The 25,506-nt window shown below is 52.2% G+C and overlaps 1 protein-coding gene across 3 annotated transcripts in view; it reads left to right on the forward strand.

The window, feature by feature from the left end:
* Nucleotides 1-7,349: 7,349 nt before the first annotated feature.
* The window catches only part of SLC7A7 (solute carrier family 7 member 7), a 34,941-nt gene continuing 16,784 nt past the window's right edge, over nt 7,350-25,506 (forward strand). Inside the window, exons 1-3 of one of the 3 annotated variants that reach the window (XM_075530918.1) lie at nt 7,350-7,517; nt 12,896-13,002; nt 13,397-13,941. In XM_075530918.1, coding sequence (XP_075387033.1) covers nt 13,443-13,941 — 499 coding nt within the window. In that variant the 5' untranslated portion in view covers nt 7,350-7,517; nt 12,896-13,002; nt 13,397-13,442. Of the gene's footprint in view, nt 7,518-7,769; nt 7,902-12,018; nt 12,403-12,895; nt 13,003-13,396; nt 13,942-25,506 lie in introns of those variants that run through there. The other 2 variants (XM_075530919.1, XM_075530920.1) reach the window with 2 other exon arrangements.

Raw genomic sequence — 25,506 nt, forward strand, 5'->3', positions numbered from 1 at the left:
GTGGGCGTGGCTCCGGAGGCGGCGCGCCGCCGCCGACCGGAAGTCTCCGAGGCGCCGACTGGAAGCCGCCATCTTGGACGTGGTTGTCAAGTTACGGGCCCGCCATCTTGGGCCGTCGTACGTCAGAGGGGCATCTCCTTGGTGGAAGTTTTGTCCTCCCAGACGTGAGCCGTGAAAACACGGCCCGGCGTCTCTTAATCCGTCGGCACCTAGGATCGCCCTCCTTAGAGGAGGGCCAGGCGCACCCCCTCATTCTGCAGGGCTCTGCATCGCCGTCAGTCGCCCGTTTTTCCAAGATGAAGAGAAGTGGTGGAGCCTAGAATGAGTCGGAAAACTTGGAGTTCAACTCGACTTTACGTATCCTACAGCATTCGTCGAAGCGATTATATGTAACCAGAGCGATATCAGACGGAGACGCTCCTGGGGCTGCTGCACTCGCCGAGTGACCACCCATGCATGTCACCTGACAGCGCCATGCGTGCCGGGGCGTTAGGTGGTTCCTGTAAGCATAGCACGGGGCTGGATCTAGACTAGGCAGCCAGGAAAGGCTTCTCTGAGTAAGGGTATTGGTACCGAGGCAGGACTCCAAGTTTTATTAGAGGTACTGCCACACGAAGGCGCGCTAGTGGAGGCCCGGTGGGGTAAGTTTGGGCCATGGAGCGCCCACAGGTGACTGATTTCCCCCCCACTCATCAGGTGCGCCTGTGGAGAAAGGAGGCCGTTTGCCTCTCTAAAGAATCACACACAGGGTCACTGAATCGAGCCGAGTGGGTGACAAAGGGCTTTCCTTTGGTTGCTGCACACATTGGGCCCATGGGTTCCGTCTTCCTTGCTGCCACTCTGTGATGGAATTCCAGGCAGCCCCGGGCTTTGCCTGGCTCCCCTGTCTTTCACAGAGCCCACTGGCTCAGAGGTCCTGATAGACGTCAAACAATGCTCTCTTTCTCATTTTCATCACTGCTTCCATTTATCATCACTCCCTCTGTAAATCTGGTATTTGTCTCTGGGAGTTGGAAGTGTTAGTTCTCTCTGGAGCTAGAGTTATACCTTGGTCCTTGGCTCCGAGCGAAAAAGAATTCACGCCGAAGCCCGGTTTGTGATCCAAGTGAGTTTTATGAGAGTTAGAAGTTTCAGGTTTACACGGCACCCATAGGACTCCTCCCGACCATGCAGCCTGGCAGAAGATGCTCAGCGTCACCCAAAGTTCTCTCTCCTCTTGACTCTGGGCTCCTGCCTTTTCAAGGATTCCACAGGGAGGCGTGGTGGACGACTCCTGATCGATCCCATTGGCTGAATTGAATTCACCTGGCCTAGGTGGGCCAATCCAGGTTTAGCACCCACCCATGCCTACTGCAGGGAAACCTCTGAGCCTCTGAGCATGTGCAGTGAACCACTCCTTGTTCCCGTGCTTGGCTCTCTGGGCATGCTTTAATGGACATCTTTTAGCCCTGCGCCAGTCTGCCTAACAGAAGCACTGCATAGAAACTTAGGGATACAGTATTATACATGCCTATAACAAACACTACAGCAATGAAGGCGAGTTGAAGACATTGGCATTTTGTCAGTTGTGGAAGGTTCTGGATTATCCCTGGGGGAAGGAATGGCATTTCTAGTCCGAAAATTGGTGACAGTTGTCTTACAGCCTCGTGTAAGTAGTACATACATATTACTAAGGATAGATGTACAAGACAAAATGGATGACCATGCGTGCGATTCATGGTACCTTGGCCGCATCATACGTTGGGAATTACTTGGACCAGTTAAGAGGTGAACCCAGATGTGTGACTCCTTCCCTCCATTTTATCACTTGCTCATCATTATTGCCTCGGGGTAGCCGTTTGTCTTTATTTTCTTCCTTAAAAAAAAAATCACGAGTGTAAAAACATGTTAACTGTGCTAACGTGAGTGTGTTTTATAAAAAGTGGTCTTCCTGTGAAAGAGTCCCCATCTGTGTGTTCGGATAGACACTAACATGTGCTGCCCAGCACAGGACGTGAGGGAGTGGTGTCATGCCCCTGCTGGAAGGCCATCATTTCCTTCTTTGAGACAAGGCTGGGAAAGGTTTTCCACAGGAGGTGCCTCTGAGCTGTGCTTTGAAAGAGGGAAGGGTGGTTCCTGGTTTAAGAAGTAAAAGCAGCTATTTTGATAACAATAAGAATGGTCTAGACCTGGGCTGAATCAGAGGGGGAGTGGGGGTGGGGGTGGGGGAAAAAAGGAACTTGACTAGAAGCCAACAGAAGGATAAGTGGGGGAGGGGAGGGAAATGCCAGTACTATTCACACCCTGCATGAATCATATTTAGTGATAAAATACTTCTCCATAAATTGTTTAATTTGGTTTTTAGAACTAACCTGTAGAATACATTAAGACAGGCCAGGAAACAATCACTTCACAAAATACTTGTAGCTTTCGGAGATCAGGGAACTGAATGGAAAAGTGGCTGCGGATTTATTATTTTAATGTTAGTAGTAGAATCAAGCCTGAGTGACACGTTCCCCAAGCTTGGCTCTGTGAGTCTTTGGCTGCAGCTGAGACAGTGCTGGAATCTTATTAAATAGTTTACCTTTGGGGACTCAAGTAGCAGAAGTGTCTGTCAAGTTCAGGACTGGCACGGAAGAGGACAGGTTGACTTTCGTGCTTGTTGTTTCTAAAAAGAAATTGAGCTGACACCACTCTGATTCCTACTAGTATGAACAATAGGGGGACACCACTCATTTGCAAAAGTGCACGTAAGTCAATCACAGAAGGACATCATCTCACCAGCAAATGAAATAACTAGAGTAAGCCATTGAATAGGTAGCAAAGTTTAATAGTGGTTACGTTGGGGCAGAAAGCAGGGTTTGATAAGGCAGATCTCTGTTTAGTATGGTAATTGTTCAATTTCTGTTTACGGTGATGGGAAACTTACATAACATGACTGATGTCATCGGTGTCATACTCGTACACCAAAAAGACGTCGACTTGGTAATCACATGCGTTAATTGCAATCTTACAATGGAAACAGTCAATGCAGATTTTCTTTAAAAATGAAAAAGCCATACATTCAGGGGAGCAAGGAATGTGGACCAGCTAAACTCCCCACACAGAAGTGGGCACACCAATCTTTTAGTATTTGAGGGCTTCAAGGATCCAGGACTGGAGGACTTTGTGCAGGATGGGAAGTTTGATCAGAGCTCGGAAATCTGGGAGGAAGACACGGTTAGCCTTTGACGTGGCAGGAGGACAATCTGGGTCGTAAATAGCAGGAAATATGGGCTGAGATTTTGAGAGGGAGTGCGGAGAGGGAAAGAGATCACACTGAAAGCTAAGCATTCTCAGGGACCTGAGGGGGTGTGGGGTCAGGCACCTGGACAGCACTCTCCAATGACTTCATCCACTTCATGAGCCTCAGGAAAGCAGCTTCCTCACCCCAAACTGGGTAACTTCCAACTGCTGGACTTCATCAGGCAAAGGCTGGAGGTAAGAGCAACTGGAAGCATCAGGAGTCTCAGCCTCCTCTCTGCCCTCTACCATCTTGCCAGCCTGTGCCCGCCCACAGGAGAGGGGCAGTCCTGTGTGTTCCTTCTGTTCACAAAGCTTTTTAAACACCTTTGCTTTCCCAGGGCACCAGGACCTACCTGTATTTGGTTTTATGCTTTCATCGTACACTCATATTTTTTGTTTAGTATGCTTACGCAGATATCCCTTTGTCCCATCAGGTCTGTATTTATAAAATTGCCTTTGTACAAGTGCTTTGTTCTGGGAAATCAGGTGCTTTTACACTGTTGCAATGAATAACAATGGAGAAGACATGAATGAAGCTGCCCTGACCAAAGTGGGTGGATTTCCACCTTGTTTCCTAGACTCTCCCCCCTTTTTGCAGCCAGGACGCAGTCCTAGGGCTGGCTGACAGATGGACTTTGTGGACAGAAGGGAGAACGGCTTGGGTCGGGTCATCTTTCATATACATCCATTGCTTTCCTCGCAGGTCCAATCATTGTACCATGCCAGGTAGATGGCTTTGCATGCGATTTCCTCTTCACTTACGTCCTTTATCGTAACATATTCCTTTTCTGTTTCCAGAGCTGTCAAACACCTGCTAAATAAAAAACTCACTGCCAGAGTCGATTCCGACTCGTGGCGACCCTGCAGGCCTCAGTGGGTTTCCCACACTGTAGCTCTGGACGCGAGGATAGCCGCCTCTTTCTCCCGACCTTGCCCAGCACACCACCAGGGCCCCTCCCTGCTAAGTCCAAACGGGCCAAACTCTGTATGAAATGACCCAAGTTAAGGATGGCTTCAGATGACGTGTTCTTTTAAAAAGAAAAGAATTCAAAGGTGACTTTCCACTAGGCTGGTAGCGCAGGGGTGTGGTTGCGAATCGGGCGAGCCTTGACTGACGGTAGCCTTCCCTGTGAAGCCAGTCTGCAGAGTGGCAGTCTGGGCTTCACAAAGTTGCCCCGAGCTATAATTTGCAAGCCATCTTTGGGTCTCAAGACCCAGGGGAGTAGGTCTCGGACCCCGTCTGCCGGCGGCGCTCGTCCGTCCGCCGGGCTCCCGCGTCCCGGGCACGCGGCCCAGACGTCGTTGGCCCAGTGCTGCCGCCTGGCGGCGCCGCGGTGCCCCGCCGTGCGCGCCCCCACCCGCCGTGCGCGCCCCCACCCGCCGTGCGCGCCCCACCCGCCGTGCGCGCCCCCACCCGCCGTGCGCGCCCCCACCCGCCGCGCGCGCCCCCACCCGCCGCGCGCGCCCCCATCCGCCGTGCGCGCCCCCTCCCTCGGGATCGGCGCGCTGACGCCAGCGCTCTCTCTGGGCGGCGCAGCGTTGGAAATGACGGGTGGTGGAGATGCCAGTCAGGGAGACTCCTTCCCTGGCTCCCAGCAGGGCCCTCTCCCACCGCCCCCTCGCCCTTGTGGGACTTTCTGGGTTAGGGGTCCTTTCTGAGTTACAGCCCAAGGTCTGGGTGCTGGGTGGAGGCAGGGAGGATGTTCCCGTGAAGGGGTATGGTGTGGTGTGGTTTGGTTTGTCTTGGGCCTTTGAGCCATTTGCCCACCCACCCTCTCTCTGTGTGTGCTGCTGGGCCAGGGCGAGGGGACGGAGGGTCGCCAGGTGAAGTGGGCTCCTGGTTCGCCAGGCCTTCGAGTTGGAGGGCCATTGAGGCTGGGGTGAGGTTAGGGGAGGCCAGATCCTGTGTCTGGGCCACGGTGAAGAGGGAAAGGCTGGGGCGACTGCAGGGGCTGCACCCCCGGGGTGTGGGAGGAGAATGGGGCGAAGGTGAGGTGGCGCAGCCCACAGAGAGGGGCGGGGTGGAGGGGGGGCATGGAGAGGTGTGGGGAACCGGCTCCCTAATTGGGGCCTGGGGGGCAACGATGGAGGGCGAGAAAGGAAGTTGGAGGGGCGCACACTGAGGGACTAGAAGGTAGAACCCACCAGCGTTGGAGAGCTGGAGCACTGCCCGGCCTCGCCTCTGCCCTTTCACCCCCTTTTCTGCCCTAGCACCTGGTTCTCGCCTACACAGAGGGTGTCACCAGTGTGTGGGACGGAGCGGCAGGGAGCGTCCTCAGATAGGTGTTTTCTCCTTCTTCGCCCTTGCAGCCCCTCCCTGATATAAAAAGAGCCGGGGCAGACCGACTGTGAAAATCTTATGCTCCTCCCACCCTTCAACTCAACACTACCCCAAAGATGGAAGTGCTTCAGAAAACCCTGCCCCCAGCCCAAGCAGCAGCTCAGGGGGCCTGGAGGGCATGTTCAAGGACATCTTAGGGAGCCCAGCCCGCTGGGAAACCAGTGTAAACAGGACGACATCCGTTCATTCATTTCTTCAGCCTGCACATCTTTATTGAAGGTCCACGTGTATCGGGGAATCGGTAGCGAAATAAAGCTCCACCCATGCTTACATTTTAGTGGGAGACTCAGACAGTAAGCAAATAAATCCCAGGTAAGTGCCCACGCAGAAAGGCAAGTGTGGTGAAAGGGCAGTTGGAAGGCCTCTCTGTTGGGGAGGTGTTTGAACACAGACCTGAGTGGAGGGAGAGAATGAACGCTGTCACGGGGGAGGAACATTCCAGGCGCAGGAGCAGCGGTGTGTAAACATTCAGAGGTGGGGACCTGCTTGATGGCGAGGGAGGGAAGGAGGCCGGTGTAGTTGGAGTGCAGTGCCACCAGCTTCTGGTCTAGCTTCCCCAACACCCTTCACGATGACGTGGGCCGGGCCCCAGAAGGAGATTAAGAGGGGACAGCCAGCTGGGCTAGAGCCTGTGTCCAAAGAGGCACTCAATTATGCCAGGACTACTTCAGCCATTTGGTGCCACGCGGACTCTGGTTTCTGTCTAAGATAACAGGTGAAATATACATCACCTGCTGCTCACAGACTAGAGCCAGTGACTTCTTACCTGAACCACCTGCCTCTGACATCATCTTGTAACACGCAGGTGCAAGCCGCAGGGTGAAGCCTCAAGATAAGCCAGCCAGCTGATAGTTGCCTAAAGGCAGCAGTCAGGGTGCATTTCTGAAAATGTGTAACGCAGTGTGAGGAGCTGTTTACTGACATTTATGCTACTTTCTGGGCTTTACTTTGCAAACTAAGAAGCTGTGTGTTGCGAGAATTGCACGTGATGCATTAAAAATCCCCGGTTTTGAATATAAAGAGCTTTATAGATTTTATTGAGAACACCAGAAATTCCACCCCCGAGTAAACATAAATAAATAGTTAAATAATACCAGATTGAAGGAGTGCCAATTCCTTAGCCGTCCTAGGGTCCCCCCTGGATTGCTAATTAATGGCCCTGCTCGCCTCTGGCGTGGTGAAAGGCAGCACCTGGACTTGTTGGGGATCTGGCCTGTGAGTGGGCTGGCCTGGTGTTTGGGTGTGCACCTGCCCCTGTCCCCACAGATGGCCTGCCTTGGCATGCATTAGCTTCCTTGTCATGTCCTACCATCCGCAGGGGCTGGAATGGCACAGAGATTCCTGGAATGGGACTGTGCAGTTCCACTGTTCTAACCAAGGAATCACATGCCCCTTCTCCCCCCCCACCCCCCCAAGACTCAGGCTAGTAAGCAAAAGGGAGATGAGCAGGGAACGGAATGATGGGGGTGGGACGTTGCAATGGCCCAGGAGCCCACTGTCAATCACCAGGAGAGCCGAAGGAAGGACTGAGCAGACAGAGACCTCTAAGGAACTTTGGGGGAGCTGGGGCCAGGGAGGAGGAGCTGAGTGAATTTCACAGTGGAGAAGGTGCCAGGAGGCAAGCAGGCAGGCAGGCAGGCAGGCAGCGATGTCTTCTGGGTCTGACCCGGCAGGCTCAGCTCCAGCCCGTCCCCTGGCCCCTCCCTGCTGCCGGCCCGAGTCGCACATGTGTTTTCCTGTTTTCCATTTCGGTCCCCGGCATGCTCGCTCTGCCTTTTCTGCTCCTCAGAGTCAGCAACTGCTGCAGCCCTAACCCTCTCCGCCCAGCTCTCCTTCCCAGCACCTTCTCCTCCCTCTCCAGGGTGTGCGGGTAGCCCCTCCTCCCTGCACCTGCCCAAAGGTCACTGGACAGGTAAGAGGTGGGAGAGGAGGGACGATGGGCCAGAGGGAAAGTGCCCATGAAGGATGGAGTGAAAGTCCCGGAAACTGGTGGCCAGACTCTCAAGACAAGCCTGTTCCCCGTCCTGACCTCAGCCCCTGCCCACCGTGGGCAGAGCCCCACTGCCCAAAGACTCCCACCCACATTAGTGGACGCTCAGGCCACGGGCATTTCTTTCCCGTCTCACTGCTTTGTAAAAGCTGCAGTGGACTGTCGGAAAACAAAGTGGCGGATGTGGAGGGAGGAGCTGCGTTGCTGGTTTCGGGTGATGGGGATCCACCGGGACCAGTGTGTGTCTGTTTTCTATTTCTGCCAGAGAGGAGGCAGTCCTGACCAGACCAGCTGGACCCAGACCAGGTGTGTGTGTGTGGGGGGGGGTCCCCGGAGGGGAAGGGAAGCATGTTCTCACAGTAGCTACCTTGGCAGACTGAGGGGCCAAGTCCCCGAACTGTGTGCGGTTCCTGGAGGAAGTGTGTGTTGGTGTGGCTGTTTCCGGTGGACCCTCGCCTGCTGCCTGCCCTCCCTGACCCCCTGAATCAGAGATTTCTCCTGGTGGGGTAGGATGGGTGTATTGTTCTGTCATGTGTGTCAGGACTTCAGAGATGACAGGCACCGCAGACAGGAGCGGATGGCAAGGATACTGTATCACTGCCGTTGTGATTCTCCCTGGGGTTCAGACACTGAGAAGTTTTCCTATAAAGCTTTGCGTGGGGGAACCCCTGCAGATGTGTGTGTGTGGTGTCCTACTGATCCCAGGCTGCTGTCTTCTGGAGGAGTGTGAGCTGCCCTCAGGGCTAGGTGTGGTTGGGAAAAGAGGGGGGTATCCTCTCCATGACGGACACCCCGGACCTGTTTGTGGTGGCCCCCACTGGAGGAGGGCAGGAGACTGTACTTGCAGCACTTCCTGGTGAGGCCACTAGGGTGTGCTGTTTGCTGGCGTGTGGTTTTTGTCAGGGCGTCCCATGGCTTCTTCTGGTTTGATGGTCTCCTCTTCCTCCCCATATGCAGAACCAGGCTCAATATTTCACGAAGAGTTCGATGGATACAGTATATCTGGCGTGGAAATGCACAGTCTCAGCAAGTGGGGTCCAGCTGGTGGGAACCCTTGTTTGGTAAAGAGGACTTGACTTTTCAGTTGCCCTGCAGACTGCGGGGGACGCCAGGCAAGCTAGCCGCTGCCTCTGTCCTCCGGGACTCTTTGCTTTTGTCTCTCCTTGGCTCTTTCCACATCACGTTAGGACACAGGCCCCATTGCCTCAGTGCCAGGGAGCTTGGTCTTAAAGGGCAGATGTGATGCTGTGTTTCCATGTGTTTTGTTTGTTTTACAAGTGGGCGCCTTAGCAATAGCAGTGCCAGGAGGACCTGCCCAGGGGGGCGAGAGGCTGCCGCCGCCAGGAGCTGAGGGCGCCGGGTCTGGGCTAAGGTGGGAGGCAGTGCACACGATTGCTTTTGGTTTGCATGGGATCACAGCCCCGCCCCAGGTAACGCATTACTGAGGAGTCACCTGACTCACTTCAGGAGAAGGCTGTGGTGAAGAGGCCCTGTGCCCCTTGAGTTGGAATTCAAGCAAGTGCTTTAGTGCTTGGCTTCAGGGGCTGCCTAAGGAGAGCAGCAGCTCACCGAGCCAGTCTCCATTCAAACCCCAGGCGCTCTGCTTCCACACAGACTCACCATCTCCGAAACCCTGAGGTCAGTGTGACTCAGAAGCAGCTTGCTGGCCAGTAGGTCGTTTGACTTATTTATTTATTTGGGGGGGGGGCGTTGTGGGTTGCAATGGAGAAGATTCTGACTCCGGGTGACCCCGATGTGGTGCTGAGCAGAGCTGATCCACAGGGTCCCATCTTCCTGAAGCCTCGCCCACCGGCCTTCCTAGGCACTGCCGACGGGTTCGCAGCACCAATCTTTCGGCAAGGAGTCCAGCTTGCCCAGGGATTAAGTAGAACGTCATCCTTAAGCGCTTCCTGGTGGGTTTGACCCTGCCTAATCCAGTGGTTCCCAACCCTCCTAACACCGCGACCCTTTCATACAGTTCCACGTGTGGTGGTGACCCCCCCCCAACCATAACATTATTTTCGTTGCTACTTCGTCGCTGTCATTTTGCTCCTGTGATGGATCGGGTGACTGCTGTGAAAGGGTCGTTGGACCCCCAAAGGGGTGCGACCCACAGGCTGAGAACCAATGGCCTAATTGCCGCAGGCTCAGATGAGCAGGGTTTTGCAATGACCGTGGGATACAATGTGCATCTCTTAAGAAGACAGGTTTTGCAAGGATCGTTAGTCCATTATACTGCCACCATCCCCTAAAGCTTCTGCACTCTTATCTAAATTGGGGGTTGCTTCTAGTCTTACCAGATCACCACCCCTGAGGCCTCTGAAGGTGGATGGGTGGCTGGCAGGGGGAGATGCTTTAGGCCTGGCTACTTATCTTAATGGTCTTGCCAGTCTCCTTCCTGAGTTAGAACATCCCGGCTGATGAATCAGCTTAAAAGGAATTTTAATAGCGAGAGAGGGCTGTTATATTTTGGATTTTTGACAAACGGAATCTTAAATTATGTCATATTTCTAGTGTTTTGATGAATAGCATCTTACCCTTTTATCCCCATTAGTGTTATTTAAGGAGCCTTGATTGGCTTAGTGGTTACACATTGGCTTACCCTCCAGGTTAGCAGTTTGAAACCAACCTCCCTGAGGGAGAAAGTTGGGGCTTTCTACTTCTGTAAATAGTTTCAGAAACCTACTGGGGTAAGTCTACCCGTCCTAGAGGGTTACGAGGAGCCGGCATCGGCTCAATGCCAGTGAGCTTGGTTTTGGGAAACATTATTGAAAGAGCCTGGGGCATGGCGGCTATGTGTTGGCAGCTCACTGCAAGGTCAGCAGTTTAAAATCACCTGCCTCTCCTTAGGAGAAAAACGAGGCCTTTTACTCCCATAAAGAGTTACAGCCTCAGAAACCCACAAGAGCATTTCTACCCTGCTCTGGAGGGGTGAATTGATGGCAATGAGTTTGGTTTTAAGCATTATTACAAGATTCCTGGTGATGTTAGAGTAGAAAGATGAGGCCTTCTACTCCCATAAAGATGTACAGGCCTGGCAAGCTACAGGGGTGGTTCTGGTGTCCTGTAAAGTTGTCGAGCCTCAGCATTTACTGATGACAGTGGGTTTGGGTTTCTCAGAAGAGCACTTTGGTGGGTGGGGTGGGAGAAACGGTCAATCTCCTCTGGATGAAATTCACACATTTGTGCGACTGTCTTGGGAGAAGCAGTGTCTCTGAGAAGGCTAATACCAGATCCCCCTGTCAGTTAAGAACAGCTCCTGGGTCTGGGATGGGAAGATGCTGGTAGACGTGACTCTCCTGCAGTCCTTTCGATCTCTGTTCTCCGGATGGAGAATGACCAAGGAGGGCTAGAAAGGGGACAGACAGTTGGCTTTCTGAATGAATGAGTAGATGTATCTGGTGGTAAGAGAGATCTGGAACATCAGATTGAAATAGACCATATCACTGCCCCCAAAAAAACCTCATGACCCTTGAGTCAATTCCAATTCAGGAACCCTAGAGGACAGGGCAGAACTGGCCCCAAGGGTCTCCAAGTGGATAAATATTTTTAAAAATCCTTTTATTACGGGCTCATACAACTCTCATCACAATCTATATATACATCAATTGTGTAAAGCACATTTGTACGTTTATTGCCCTCATCATTTTCAAAACATTTGCTCTGCAATTAAGCCCCTGGCATCAGCTCCTCATTTTCTTCCCTCCCTCCCTGCTCCCTCCATGGATAAATCTTTATGGAGTAGAAAATCTCATCTTTCTCCCAAGGAGCAGCTGGTGAGTTCCGACTACTGCCCGGGTGGCTAGCAGCCCCTTGTCTAGCCCACGCCACCACCAGGGCTCCTAAAGCTGTCAAGACGTAGTAAAACTGTGCTTACAAAGACAGAAAAACGCACAGCTTCTTCATCTCTTCTGGGCCTTGGATAGCTGAGCGTCTGCCTAGGCCTCGAGTCAGATTTGGTGCGCCTTGTCACATTTAGGAATTGGAATATACCTGCATATGGTGAAGGTATTTATAAAAGACCTTGGTCCGTTTTCTAAAGGATAACATGCAAGTGGGTGGGGGTGCAGATGCAGTTAAGGATTTGAGTCTCGTTTACTTAACTTGTTTCCTTTAAAATAGCCTGAGCCTCAGTCTTGGGGGAATGGCCCAACCTTAGGGTCTGCCAGCATTTACCCTGCCTGGGGAAGTGTGCACAATTCTCCTCTCAGGAGGCACAGGCCCAGTCACGGGGCATAGGGACCTTCCACTTCCTCTAATCTCAGCATGTGAATGAGCTTTTGTGTCGCCCAGTGAACCTTCCTGCTTCTGCTTGAATTGTCTGGGTTAGAGAGAAGTTGGGCTAGGGTGGGGCCTGAAGGACGGAGAGCCAGGGGTGCGCATTTCTTCCATGTCTTTGCCCTGTCCTCAGCTATTTTGCTTACGGACAGATTCCCCAGGAGCGGGGCTCTCAGTCTGTCCGTCCCAGCACAGAGCTGACAAAGGAGATTCCTGAGAGACCGCTTTCTTATCTCAGAAAACGCTGAGCCCAGAGCTCCTGGCTGTCCCTTCTTGCAGATGTGAAGGGCCAGTGAACCTTAGACCCAGACAGTTGCTTAGCAAGCCCCTCCTCTCCTCCCTCACACTCCGCCCTCCCGTCTTGTCTTGACTTAAATCCATAAGCATTTTCAGGGCCTTCCCTTTTACTGCTGAAAGTGGGAGGAGCAGGCAGTCCACAGTTCCCCTTGGGACCAGAGGGCTTTTCTCCCAGACTGCCTCAGCAGCCACCTCTGTTGCCACAGGGATCTGCTTACACCCCGGCCAAGGAGTGAGTGTACATCCTACCCTCTTCCCTCATCACCAAACTGCCCTGCCGCTTTGTGGCTCCCCTGGGCCTGTCACCTGCTCTGCCTGTTGCTCCAGCACCCCTCCAGCTGCTCACTCACCCTCTCCTCCCCTCAGCTGTCTCCTGCCTTAGTTTCTTCTGGCATAGCTTGCCCAAGCTTTAGCCAGTTCCTTGCTTGGGTTTTGGGTGGCGTCTTCCCAGTAGCAGCTCTTGGGAGGGGAGCAGGCACCAGCTGCTTCCAGTCTTCTCCAGGGTCAGCTGTGCCTTTGGATCACCACTCCTTTCATTCACATGTTCTCGCGTGATGCAATTATACCGACCTGGCCGGCCGGCCGGAGGGCCGGAGCCCTTGGGAAAGGAAAAGAGGAGAGGTGCCTGTGGTCTCCGGTGGGGGGTAGGGCTTGGCTAGGGGAGGAGACCCCAGCTGAGGGTGGGTCAGGCATGTTCCCTGAGCCAGTGCATGCTGTGCTTTCAGGCAGGTGATCCCCTGAGGAGCCCTCTACCTCTGCCAGGGCTAGAATCTTTGGAAAAGAGCAGACCCCACAGCTGGTTCCTGACGTTACATTTCAGCACACGTGACAGGTGAGATTGAAATTGGAAAGAAGACTTTTTTGGGGGGGCGGGGGCTTTGAAAACTAGGACCCAAACCAGGATGGTTACATCCGAGAGCTGCCCGGTCCCTGTCCTCTATCGCAGCAGGCTCAGATCGGAGCAGGACTTAGGGGGGTCCAGCACCGGCAGGCACCACCCTAATGATGAGAGACGGATGCTGGCTCTTTGGGAAGTGGGGACCTCCCTTGAAAATTCCAGTTTTGACGATTGAGCCAGAGAGAAAAGGTTAGAGGGAGGAGGGAGGCAAGAGAGAGAGGCCTTTGAAAGGGCAGGTTGAGGCTGGGTGCCCCGTCTGGGCTCTCTGGAGAAGGGGTTCTATGTCATTGCCAATTGTCCAGTATCTAACACCCTCCCTTTTCCTTAGAGGGCGATGCCAGGGAGCTGGTGAAGCTGTCCTCTCTTGGTGCACCATGGTTGACAGTGCTAAGTATGAAGTGGCCCCCCAGCACAATGGGGATAGCCCCTCTCTGGCTGAGAGGGCCAGCCCCGAGCCGGAGCAGGTGAAGCTGAAGAAGGAGATCTCGCTGCTGAACGGCGTGTGCCTGATCGTGGGGAACATGATCGGCTCGGGCATCTTTGTCTCTCCCAAAGGGGTGCTCATGTACAGTGCTTCCTTTGGCCTCTCCCTGGTCATCTGGGCGATCGGGGGCATCTTCTCGGTCTTTGGGGCCCTGTGCTATGCCGAACTGGGCACCACCATCAAGAAGTCCGGGGCCAGCTACGCCTACATCTTGGAGGCCTTCGGGGGATTCCTCGCCTTCATCCGGCTCTGGACCTCCCTCCTCCTCATCGAGCCCACCAGCCAGGCCATCATCGCCATCACCTTTGCCAACTACATGGTTCAGCCCCTCTTCCCGACCTGCTTGGCCCCCTACGTTGCTGTCCGCCTGCTGGCTGCTGCTTGCATCTGTAAGTTGGACTTGGGGGTGAGGGCCTTGGGGTAGGGGTGGGGGTGGGTCAAGGCTGGGGGATGTGGATCCATTTGGGGAGCAAGGAGATGGGAAGGCATGCCCCTTAACAGCATCTTAAAAAAAAAAAGATCCTTATTTGATGAATGTGTGCTCCGTGTGTAAATTCAAGCAGTGTTAAAACAGACTGGCTTTATCAAAAGAGAAGACGGTGGGCACCGTCCTTCTGTCCGTTCCCTCCGGTTTGTCTTTCAAACCAATCCCAGAGCAACAGGCTCTTCCCCAAACTGCGTGAGAAACACCAGGAGTAGAAGGTGTGCCGGGTCCTGATGTTTACTTCTTCTCCCGCCCAGAGAGGTCGTTTCTTGTGCGGCTGGTCTCAGAACTGGGATCCCACTTTGCATAGAATTCTGCAACTTGCCGGCCACCTCTTCCCCAGCGTTTATCAGTGACATTCTTTTCTATTTATAGATGAACAAAGATTCTTTTGAATGCTTCAGGGTAGTCCACGGTTCATCAAGCCTCTGGCAGTGCCATCCGTCTGGAGGCCCAGGGGGATGGTTGTTAACGTGCTTGCATGCTGATCGAAAGGCCACCAGCCTGGTCTCCCCAGCCACTCCGCTGGAAGTCTGCGGTCCATTAAGGTTTACAGTCTAGGAACCTGCAAGGGCAGTTCTACTTTGTCTTACTCTGTGACTCAGAATCATCTTGCCTGGGGCTTTTGTCCCTGTGGTTCCTTTGGCCACTCTTCTCTTAATGGTCCTTAAGTTGGTTCCAGGTATGTCTCCGTAGGGCTTCACAAAGTTCTGTGGGAAAAGGGGATGAAAAGATGTTTTTTTTCCGTGATCTTTTTGAAGCGCTCTCGTGTAAGGTGTCATTGAATATCCTTATTTTAAGGATAAGAGATGGAGATGCGTTCTTTCTGAGACTAGAATTTTTAAAACTGTCATTTCAATCCACCTTAACTGCCCCCCACCAGTTATTTAAATCTGTATGTTTAGCAAAGCCGTGTTGAAAGCAGAGCGTGTAATCCAGTATGAACCCATCCCTCAGGTGCATCTATCCTTAAGAATTCCCCTCCCAGCCTGGGAGAGACTGGACCTGGGCGATTCCTCCCAACCCTCAAGTGTGGAGACGCTCCGGAATCATCCTCCCCTGCGGGGGCATGCCCCTCATGGCCCAGCAGTGGGCACATGTATCTTGTACCATGTGCAGTTACTCACTGGCTCCCCAACGAGTCAGCCTATGGCCTTTTCTTTCAGCTTCTCCCGAACTCCATTTCATTCCTCAGTTTCCTCTTCGGCATTCCTGTTTTTACTGTTGCCCAGAGAGCTGTCTGTCCTCCTGTGGTTTGTGTGTGGCTCGGACCCATCTCCGAATGGGGATGCTCCGCTGCGGCGGTGCGTGGCAGCCGCCAGGGAGGGATGGAGGGCACTGCTTATCTTGCAAGGAGAGAGTTTCCCCGTGAGGTCTTAAATGCGAGCTATAGTCTCTTTTGTGACATTTAACGGTCACCTGGGAGGTTGGCCGACCGGAGAAATGTATTTTAGGATCTATTAGTCTGCCCCACCCCCCAGTGCTGCTGAGAGTGCAGAAAGTAAGGATTATTCCACGTGAGTAAATTTTCCGGAAGGGTGCCGCTCATTCAAGCTCAGTGGAATTTCATTATTTGAGCCACCGCTGTTGGGAATCTCTGTGAAACCCAGCCACGCTGCTCGCCGTCATCCCTGGACTTATTTTGGTGACTCAGGGTGATCATTGCCCGTGTCCGTTCCGGGCACGACCGAGAGGTCTTCCCAGGCCACCGGGCTAGGAAAGAATGCTTGCTTCCTTATTCCGCCACCTCCGGCTGCTGGCCTGCCGTCGTTTTCCTCAGGTTTAATTCTTGCGTGGTTTCGTGTCATTCCTGACCACTGCTGTCGCTTGAACCTGGCACTGTGCCTGCCTCCCTCCCTGTCCCCCTGTCCTTTGCCACTTCTAATTTGGGAATAGAGACGCACACCCACATCACATACACACACGTACACCCCGCAAGGGCGCGTGCGAAGCCTCGGCCGTGCAGGATTCATCTGAAGCGTTTATGGCATGGGTTTTTGTGCCTGGATCTTTGGCATAGGTTGGAGGCAACTTGGTAGAGGGAAACGAGGAACAGACTTGTGTTTAAGGCGGGCTCAGCGGCTGTAGCAGGTGCGGTCACTACTCACTTGAAGGCTACTGTGAGCATGGAATGAGGAAACCCCGAGTCTTGATTCAGGTGCAAGGTGCTGCTGATGATTGTGGCTAAAATTCTCTCGTGGCTGCTCGTAGACCTTTTCCATGCCCTGCTTCTTGGCTTCCTCCAGATGAGTCAGAGATGACGGCACAGGTGCTATCTGGGCTTTGCTCCTTCTTTAATTATTTAATAAGAAGGAGGTGAAGAGTGGGGAGAAAGTTCAAAAGGGCAGTCAAGATTGTGAGGATTTGGGGAAGTGTGATTCATGGATTTACTCTTCAGCCGCTGTGCTGTGACCGGTCAGCTGCTGAGGCCTGTGGGGCTGTGCTTGGGAGCCTGAGGGAGGACTTAGGTGCAATCTTCAGATTTCCCCTTAATTTATTCTTTATTCATCCAAGAGCTTTCATTCAGGGTGTGCTCTGTGTTAGGTGTTTTGGAATTCCTGTGAGGTCCAGGGTGTTAGCATGGGAGCCAGCATCCCAGATTTCCTGTCACTGTTTCAGCCCAAGACAGGGACCAGGTTGATTCAGGAAACCGAGTTTATTCTGTGAGCTTGAGACAGAAGGAAACAGTGAGACTTCCTACCTCCAAACTGCTTTGAAAACCCAGTGAATATTTAAGCAAGTGATATACCTCCCAAAGCAGGGCTTGCACTGATCACAGGGAACAAGTATCCACCGAAGCCCTATGCTCTAGTGTTTACATAAATGGGGGCTGATTAGTAGTTAGGCCAGGTTGCCTAGAGAAACAAATCCAGTGACACTCATCTAGGTACAGAAAGAGCTTTATACCCAGAAGTGGTTATAAATCAAGAAAGCATCCCAGCCTGGGCCCACTCGAGCCCATTAAGTCCGACACTAGTCCATCAGTCCCTCTTCAGACTCACACAGTCCCATGCAGTGATGCAGAATGCAAGACGGACGATCACAGGCTGGGGGATCCGAGGCCAGTGGAAACCTGGCAGAGAGTCCCAGCAAGCAGGAAGGTGCAGGGGGAGAGAGGAGGTCCCCAGGGTTCTCCTAATGAGAAGTCCACACCCCCAAGGAAGCACCCTCCGGCTGTGAGCTGACGGAGAGGCTGGATTCCACCCCTACATCCATCGTCAAAGTTGACAAAACCCTGTACCACAGCTGCCTGTCTTAATGGCCTTGCTCATCACCTTCGTGAGTCAGGAGCCCCTCCGTCCCTCCGTCCTTCCGTCCTTCCCTATGAAGCTTCAAAGGACTGTTTGCTGCAAGGGAAGGGGCTGATTACATTTTAGATTTTCAATAGCTAAGTCTTAAATTACGTTCTCTTTCTAGCATTTTGGTTAACAGCAGGGTCACTCGTTCATCATCTCTGTCACTTGCAGTCCACCCAGAGGCATCTCTGAAGACAGACCTGGAAATCTAGCTCTGAAAGGCCAGCCTAGTTCTCCTCCGACCCCCCTGGGGTTCCCCCGAGTCGGGGATGGCTTGACTGACAACTTACAACCGTTGTTTTAAAACGGTGCTAGGCATTTTATTTCATGCTGGGATGGGAAACAGAGACGCATGCAGCATGGCCCTGCTCTCCGAGGACTCTCACGGTGGGTGGGAGACAGAAGTGGTGGCGGTGTTAGGGATGGTCACTTCCGACTCCCAGGGACCCCTGTGTACAAGAGAACGAAACAGCACCCGGTCCTGCGCCGTCCTCACGATGGCTCCTGTGCTTGAGCCCATTGTTGCCGGCGCTGTGTCCGTCCATCCCGTCCAAGGCCGATTGTCAGAAGGTCGAATAAGTGCCGTGACAGAGGTACCGTAAAAGCAGGTGGGACAACTTCCTTTTTTTTGTGGAAAGGAGGGCTTAGGAAGAATTGACAGAGAAGGCGATGTTGGACTGGAGTTTGAAAACAAGCTGTTTCCTAGGGCCTGCCTGTGGCGGGAAGCGCGTGCATGCACAGGGGTGAGGTACGAGGAGGCCCAGACAGTAGAGAGCAGTGGTTCTCAACCTTCCTCATGCTGCAACCCTTTAATACAGTTCCTCATGTGGTGACCCCCAACCATAAAAGTATTTTTTTCGTGGCTACTTCATACCTGTAATTTTGCTACTGTTATGAATTGGGTGACCCCTGTGAAAGGGTCGTTAGACTCCCACAGAGGTTGAGAACCGCTGGTTTAATGTGGAGTGGGGGGGGGGGTGGATGGAGAGGTAGCAGACACTGGAAATAGCCCAGGGCCAGCACAAGCAGGGTTTTAGATGGTGCACAAACTGGCCCCACCTTACCCAGTCTACAAGGTGGTAGGGACGCTACTGATGTTAGGCTTGGGACAGGAATGGTCAGATTTGCTTAGAAGGCCTGTGTCACGTGGAGAGGGCTTTTTGAAAGAGTGAGAACCAGAAGTAGTGAGACTGAAACCCGAGTCTGGGAAGCGTGGGAAAGACCCGAGCTGTGGGAATGGCCTTTGAGTGGAGACGAGGGATCCATTGAAAACAAAACCAGAACAGGGATCAGCTGCAAAGTAGGGTTTCTGGAAGCAGAGGGTGTCGGGGCTCTCAGAAGGGATTCTGGGCAGATAGATGGGTGTCATGGGCCTGGGTGAGGGGGCGGGGGCGGGTAGCTGTTCATGTAGCCTTTGTGAGAGTGGTGCTCTTGGGTCACCAGCTTGTCACAGCTGAGTCACAGCTAAAAGGCTATGCGCCCATGATGATACCATGGTGGATGTTTGTGTGCATTTCCTAATGAGCCGAATGCAGGTATCTGCTATTAGATCACTCCTTTCCCGGGACTATGATCAGCTCCACCTAGACGCTGCTGCGGGGCATGGCAGTGGAACAATGCAAGGAAGTTTTGGTCATTTGAGGACATTTTACTAAGTGCTTTATGGGTTACCAGGAACTGATGGAGTCTGTAAAAACAGAGCTGAAAGGTAGAGCCGCTGCCTGCAGAGAACTTGCAGAGTCAGAGTGGAGCCGGGCAAATGAATAGCCCGTTAAACGCGTGTGTGGTAGATGCTAGGAGTGGAGGTCGCTTCTTCAGGAGATGACTTCTGCCCTCAGCACTCGAGAGCAGAAAGGGATCAGAGTGTGCGTGAAACTCCGCACTCCTCACCCACAAACCCCAGCTCCAGCTGCGTTGGCTGGGACCACGCTTGCTCGCTTGATCTCTGCGCCACACTGCCTCATTCCTGCTCGTCAACGTGCCCCACGGGGTCTGACTTCAGGAGCTTTGTCCTGGTGGTCCCTTCTGCCAGCACGGTTCTTCCCTTGTAGGTCTGCAGAACTGATGGTCTCCCCTCACAGGCATCTTGCACACTTGCTACCTTTTCAGAGAGGTCTCCTGTCTGTGACAGTTACTCTCAGTCTCCCATCCTGTTCTGTTTTCCTTTACAGCGCCGATCACAACCTGACATGTTAGTTACTGTTTGTTACGGCTGTTACTGTGCGGGTGTGTGTGTGTGTGTGTGTGTGTGTGTGTGTGTGTGTGTGTGTGTCTGTCTCCGTTCCTACGTGTGGCACCTGTGCGACAGAAAGAAGCACTGCCGGTCCTGCGCCTTTCTCACTCCCTCTGGGGCCCATCGCTTCAGCCTGGGTGTCAGGCCATCCCATTGACAGTCTTCCTCGCTCTCATGGACCAGCCGCATTTCCGAGGCGGCTGTGCCCTTTCCTGCTGGCATGTGCACAGCACCCGAGAAGGGAGGCTTCCCAGCCGTTCCGACATTCTCAATGTTCCTCACCACCACATCCGTTCACATGCACCCAGCCGCTCCTCTCTTGGCTTCCGCATCCAGTGTCCAGCTCTGCCTTGTACATGCGGTGAATGAAAATACCATGGCTTGGCTTGGGGTACCTTAGTCCTGAAATGACAGCTTTGTTTTTTAATGCATGAAAGTGGTTTGTTTGTTTTTTTCCTTGCAGCAGATTCATTCCACGGGATGTGCTCTTTGATTTCTTTTTAAATCATTTTATCGGGGCCTCTTACGGCTCATAACGCTCCATACATCAATTGTATCAAGCATATTTGTACATAGGTTACCATCATCATTTCCGAAACATTTTCTACTTGAGCCCTTGGTATCAGCCCCTCCTTTTCCCCCTCCCTCCTCCAACTCTTTGATTGTTTTTGACTGCTACTTCCATGAGTGTTGATTTTGGATACAAGGAAAGGAGACCTTTGACAGCTTCAGTCTTGTCTCTGTTTGTCATGACGCTGTCTGTTCGTCTAGTTGTGAAGATTTTTATTTTCTCTTACATTGCGTTTTAATCCACACTGAAGGTTGTAGTCTTTGATCTTCATCAACAAATGCTTCAAGTCCTATGTGCTTTTTAAACATTTCATCCGTGTGTCGCAGGGAGTCAACGAGCCTTCCTCCAATCCTTCATGCCTCGTTCTTTTTCAGGAAGCCTGGCTTCTTAGAGTTTTTGCTCAGCACACAGCTTGAAGAAGTGGGTGAGAAGGCGCTACCCTGGTGCACACCTTTCTTTATTTCAGACCCTTCAGTACCCCCTTTTCTGCTCAAATGACTGCCTCTTGGTCTATGGACAGGTTCTGCAAGAGCACGACGAAGTGTTCTGAAATTCCCACCCTTCCCAAAGTCATTTATAGTTTGTTATGATTCCCATCGACGAATGCCTTTGCACAGTCACTAAAATACAAGTAAACATCTTTCTGGTATTCTCTGCTTTCAGCCAAGACCCATTTGACGTCAGCAATTCCATGCCCTCTTCTGAATCTGGCTGGGATTTCTGGCAGCTCTCTGCTGATGTACTGCTGTGACTATTTCTGAAGCATCTTTGTTTAGTGCCAGCTTCCCCCCCCCTAGAATGTTAGCCTCCTGGGAGCACTTACATAGGTTGTTTACCACTGAGTCCCCAGCACCTAGAACAGTTCCTGACATCTGCCGGATGTTTGATCGATATCTGTTGAATGAGTAAGGCGTCAGGACGTCTAGACACAGGGACAGGGAATGTACGGGCACAAAGTGGGAAAGTTTAGGCATGGATGGAACATTGTGCCTAATGAAGGGTGGTGGGTGGGAGGCAAGGGGCTAGAGCACAAGGTATACCTTTAAAAAATTTTTTTTAATTAAAAAAAATTTTTTTTAATTAAAATTTTTTTCTACAAGGTATACCTTTTAAGGGGGTTTCAGGTTTTTCCCTAAAATGCATGAGGAATCAGGAATGATATCACTGGGATGGGGCATAGAGGACAAGGCTACAGGGAGAGACACCACTGAGAGAGCTCCCAGAGCAATCGAGGCAGGAAATGACAAAGTCTGAACCAGGGTAGCCGCAGGAAGAGAGAGGACAAGGTAGATCTGAGAATCATTTAGAAGATAATCAGTACAGCCAATAAGACTGATTGGACTCGGGAGTTTGGGGAGGGCTGGATGGGAACCTTTTGGCTTTGTCTCTCAGAGAGTGGCGGTCAGATGGTGGTGGGAGCTAGAAGAGTGGAACCCTGAAGGCCCTGGGGACCAGCTGGGCCTCTCTCGTCATGTGGGGTCAGGCCCTTTCCAGGTCCTCTTCCATAGGGGCTCCTTTGGGCTTCCTCACAGTTGGCAGCCTCGGCGGTCAGGCTGCTTCTAGGATAGTTGAAGGCCTACGGATGAATATTTCAGCAAACAGGTAGACGCTGTCTAGCTTCTGAAGTCACGCGGAGCTACCCTAGCCATCCTCGATGGGTAGGGACAGTCACGGAGGGAGAGGCACGGACCTCACCTCTTGCTGGACGAGCGTCAAAATCACAGTATAGGGAATAGAAGGGCAGGGGAGACCGCGTCGAAGCATCTTTGGAAAGTGCATTCTGTTCCGTGAACCATGTTAAGGAGTTTGTTGGGCTTTCCCAAAGACTGGAACCCATTAAGGCTTTATTCAACAATGAGTGGAACAATCAGACGTGTGGGTTTGGAACGATAGCACTGGCTTGGTAGGACTGAAAGCAGAGAGACTACCAGGAAACTCTGGCCACGATGCTGATGGTAGCTAGGACTAGGGTCTTATTTGGAGGATGTGGAGCCTGAGGAGGTTAAGACTTGGACATTAATGGATTGTGGGCAGAGCTGGTTGATCACGAGAAGATGCCCAGGTGTCTGGCTTGGGCACCTGGGCAGACGCGATGACAGGTATTCCCGTGAGAACCACTGGAGGAGAACAGTGGGTTTGAGGGAAACCGATGAGATCGTTACTGATTTGTCGAACTGGATGTGCCTGGTGGTGAGCAGGTGACAGTTGAGTGTTCATAAGCGTCTGGAATGGCAAGAGGGCTGGTAACTAAACTGGGGCCAGAGGAGATGGCCTGCAGACACAGGGTACCCAGCAGTCTCGGGAAGACCAGCATTGGAAGGCTGCGTGGCTTGCAAAAAGCGACGCCTCTAGAGAGAAAGGGATGATGGGTAGAGAGATGGTGAGTGGAAGAGAGCAGTCCGGAGAGTGAATGGCAACTGTGTGGAATCTCCGAGCTCAAACCCGAGTACTTTGGAAGGGGACATTTCAGGGAGGTGAGGGTGGAGTTAGATTCTCCAGATCTCATTCATTCACCCAGTGAGCAATTTGTCCAAAGAGCTAGTTTTGCACTCTGCCTTGGGGAAGATCTTCTATGTGGTCTCTGCCTTTACGTAGCTTACGCTAACTCTGGTCTGTAGGGGAGACAGATATGCAAGCAAGTCTAGTGCAGTGTGGGTCGGGTGGGGATATGAGAGCAGGGCGGCGTACCTAGCAGTGGGCTGGTTCACGCTCAAGCGCAGCCTTTCTGGAGAAGGAAATGGTTAAGTAAGACAGGGTCATTGAGTGGAACATTATTTGGAATCAGCAACTAGGAAACCGAGGGTAAGGTTAATGGAGTTGTTTCTGTCGAGGTTCGTGGTAGCTTGTAGAGAGGAGAGAGAGAATGTAGGTGCGCTTTCTAGAGGCTTCGCTGGAAAGGGAGGAGGATGGTGGTTAGAGGGCGGGCCAAGATTGAAGGAGGCTCTTATGGGAAAGACTTAACACCTGCTTTAGATAGGGCTGTATTTCTGGAAAAGTAATACATCCTGACCCCAACAGAGGCTCTGCCTGTGTGGATGGAACCTTTGGCTTCCCTGAATCAGCATTTTCCTTGAATCAGCATCAACAGCCCAAGGGCTCGTTCCTGCGGTTTAGAAGGGATCATGCATAGTGGTCAAGAGCTGCACATCAAACAGGCCTGGGGCCATCACTTTCCTCAATTGTCTCATCTGTAGAATGGGCTTCTCACCTCATGGGGGGCGGGGATCTCTATTTCCGTCCCCTGTCATCCTTTCCTGTTCAAGCCGAGCCACGTTCAGTAGAGCAAACACAGTCGCTGTTCCAGCAGAGTGGCTCATGGTCCTCAGAGGCCCACCACATCCTCATGGAAATAATGTACACATTCTAGGTGGTGGTGGTTTGTTTTGTTTTTGGTTGCCAATGTGTAAAAAATGATCTGAGAACATTTATGAAAAAATGTAGAGTCCCGTGTTATTTGCACAAAACGATGGGTCTTACTTTAGAATTGCTGATGAGCCGCCAGCCTCGGGGAGTAAGGCTACTAGACCTTGAAACCATTGACCACTTACTGCTTATGTGAAGTTTTCTGCAGGTGGGTCACTTCCTTTATTGTCAGTGTAAGCACAAGTGCCCCTCTCTGCCAAGCCTATTGCCTCCCTTTCCCACACTTCCCCAGGTCGAGCGGGAGCCCTGGTGGTGGAATGGATTATGAGTTGGGCTGCTAACCATAAGGTCAGCAGTTCGAAACCACCAGCAGCAATATGGGAGGGGCATGAGGCTTTCTTTTCCGGTGAAGCTGGACAGGGACAGAAACCCGCTGGGCAGACCTCCTCGGTCCTCCAGGGTCACGATGAGTCTGAATCCACTGGATGGGAGTGCACCCGCCACACACTCACTGCAGGAGCTGCCGCCGTCAGATTGCAAAATCTCCCAAGTGATTTTCATAGCTTCTGATTCTTGTAATTCCATGAAGGCTAAGAACTCTAGCTTCTTCTTCTTCTTTTTAGTGAAAGCTTACATAGCAGTTTCAGTTTAGGCTTCCATGTGACCATTTCTACACAAATTGTTCAGGGACACTGGTTACGTAAAGTAACTCTTCCTCATTGTAACTCAGAGTAGATGACTTGTAAGAGGAACACAGTAGTTACTGGTGTGATTACTCAGTGACCCAGTTCGTCCTTGAGCTGTGAGGGGGCCTCCACAATTGGCTTCGGTTGCAAGTTTGAAGAGGATCGCAGGGCAGTCCTCTGGGAGAGACCCCTGCCCTACCTGTCAGGCCCTGGAGCCGAATGGCACAGCTCGACACAGTGGGTGTCACGCTTAGAACGCTTTGGGTGCTCGAGTACATGCTTGTGAAGGAAACTTGCTGGCTTATCTAGGGTCCTTTACCCCACCAGAGAAGGTTGCAGACGGCCCCTCGTGAAGTGGTCAGCCTGCGTTTCAGAGGTCATCCTGGGGTTTCCTGTGTGGTCAGACGTTGTCCCATAGCCCACTGCCATTGTGGCTCATTGTGACCCCCCACAGCAGGAGAGGCTAGAGCTTCTCCCCACGGCGCCTGAGACTGTCAGTCCGCACAGGTGCAGACCGTCTGCTCCATTGTTCTCCCCCGGAGCAGCCTGGGGGCTTGAGCCCGTGGGGTTAGCACCCAATGCCTAACCCACTGCACCCCAGGGATCCTCTCTGCCTGGGGAGATGACCTCACTCCTCGCCCCACGTCCGGGGGAGGTACATGGCATGGCGGGATGTACGAGGGCTTTTTGCAGGTAGAGGGGATAAAGCCTATTTTATGGCACATTGAGGTCCCTGGTGCTACGGATATAAATGCCGCTGGTACAAACCCGTGTGGAAGAAGGCTCCTGATTACAGCCAAAGAAGCCTGGGGAGCAGCTCTACTGCATTGTAGCACTTGGGATTGCCGTCAGTCTGAATCAACGTGAGCGTCACCGGCTTGGTTTGGGTTTTGTGCCAGACTGAATTAGAGGATGTATGTAGCATGCATTAATGGAAATATCATGCATATGTATGTAAATCATGTATAATTGAATTAGATGATGTTATGTATAATCTGGCACATAATTATCAGTCAAAAGTGGTATGGCCTGTTGGCAAACGATATTCACACTACGCATTTTATTAGTTTCTAGCCACTGTACTGTCTATAATCTGTTTTGGTTGACTTTTTTCCCCCCAACCCCAAGTGTAATTTATTTAATATAATCATCACAAGGGTGCAAATGGAGACTTAATTTAAAAAACAAACAAATCAAATGACACCACAGCTTAAGGTAAGAGTTCTACACAGAAATCAGGGGTGGGTGGGAAGGACAGACATCTACGGAAGAGAAGAAAGCACAGGACAGGCAGGTCTGGGCTCGTGGCTGGAGACTTGCT

This window comes from Tenrec ecaudatus, chromosome 14, assembly GCF_050624435.1.
Source record: "Tenrec ecaudatus isolate mTenEca1 chromosome 14, mTenEca1.hap1, whole genome shotgun sequence".
Taxonomy (NCBI): Eukaryota; Metazoa; Chordata; class Mammalia; order Afrosoricida; family Tenrecidae; genus Tenrec; species Tenrec ecaudatus.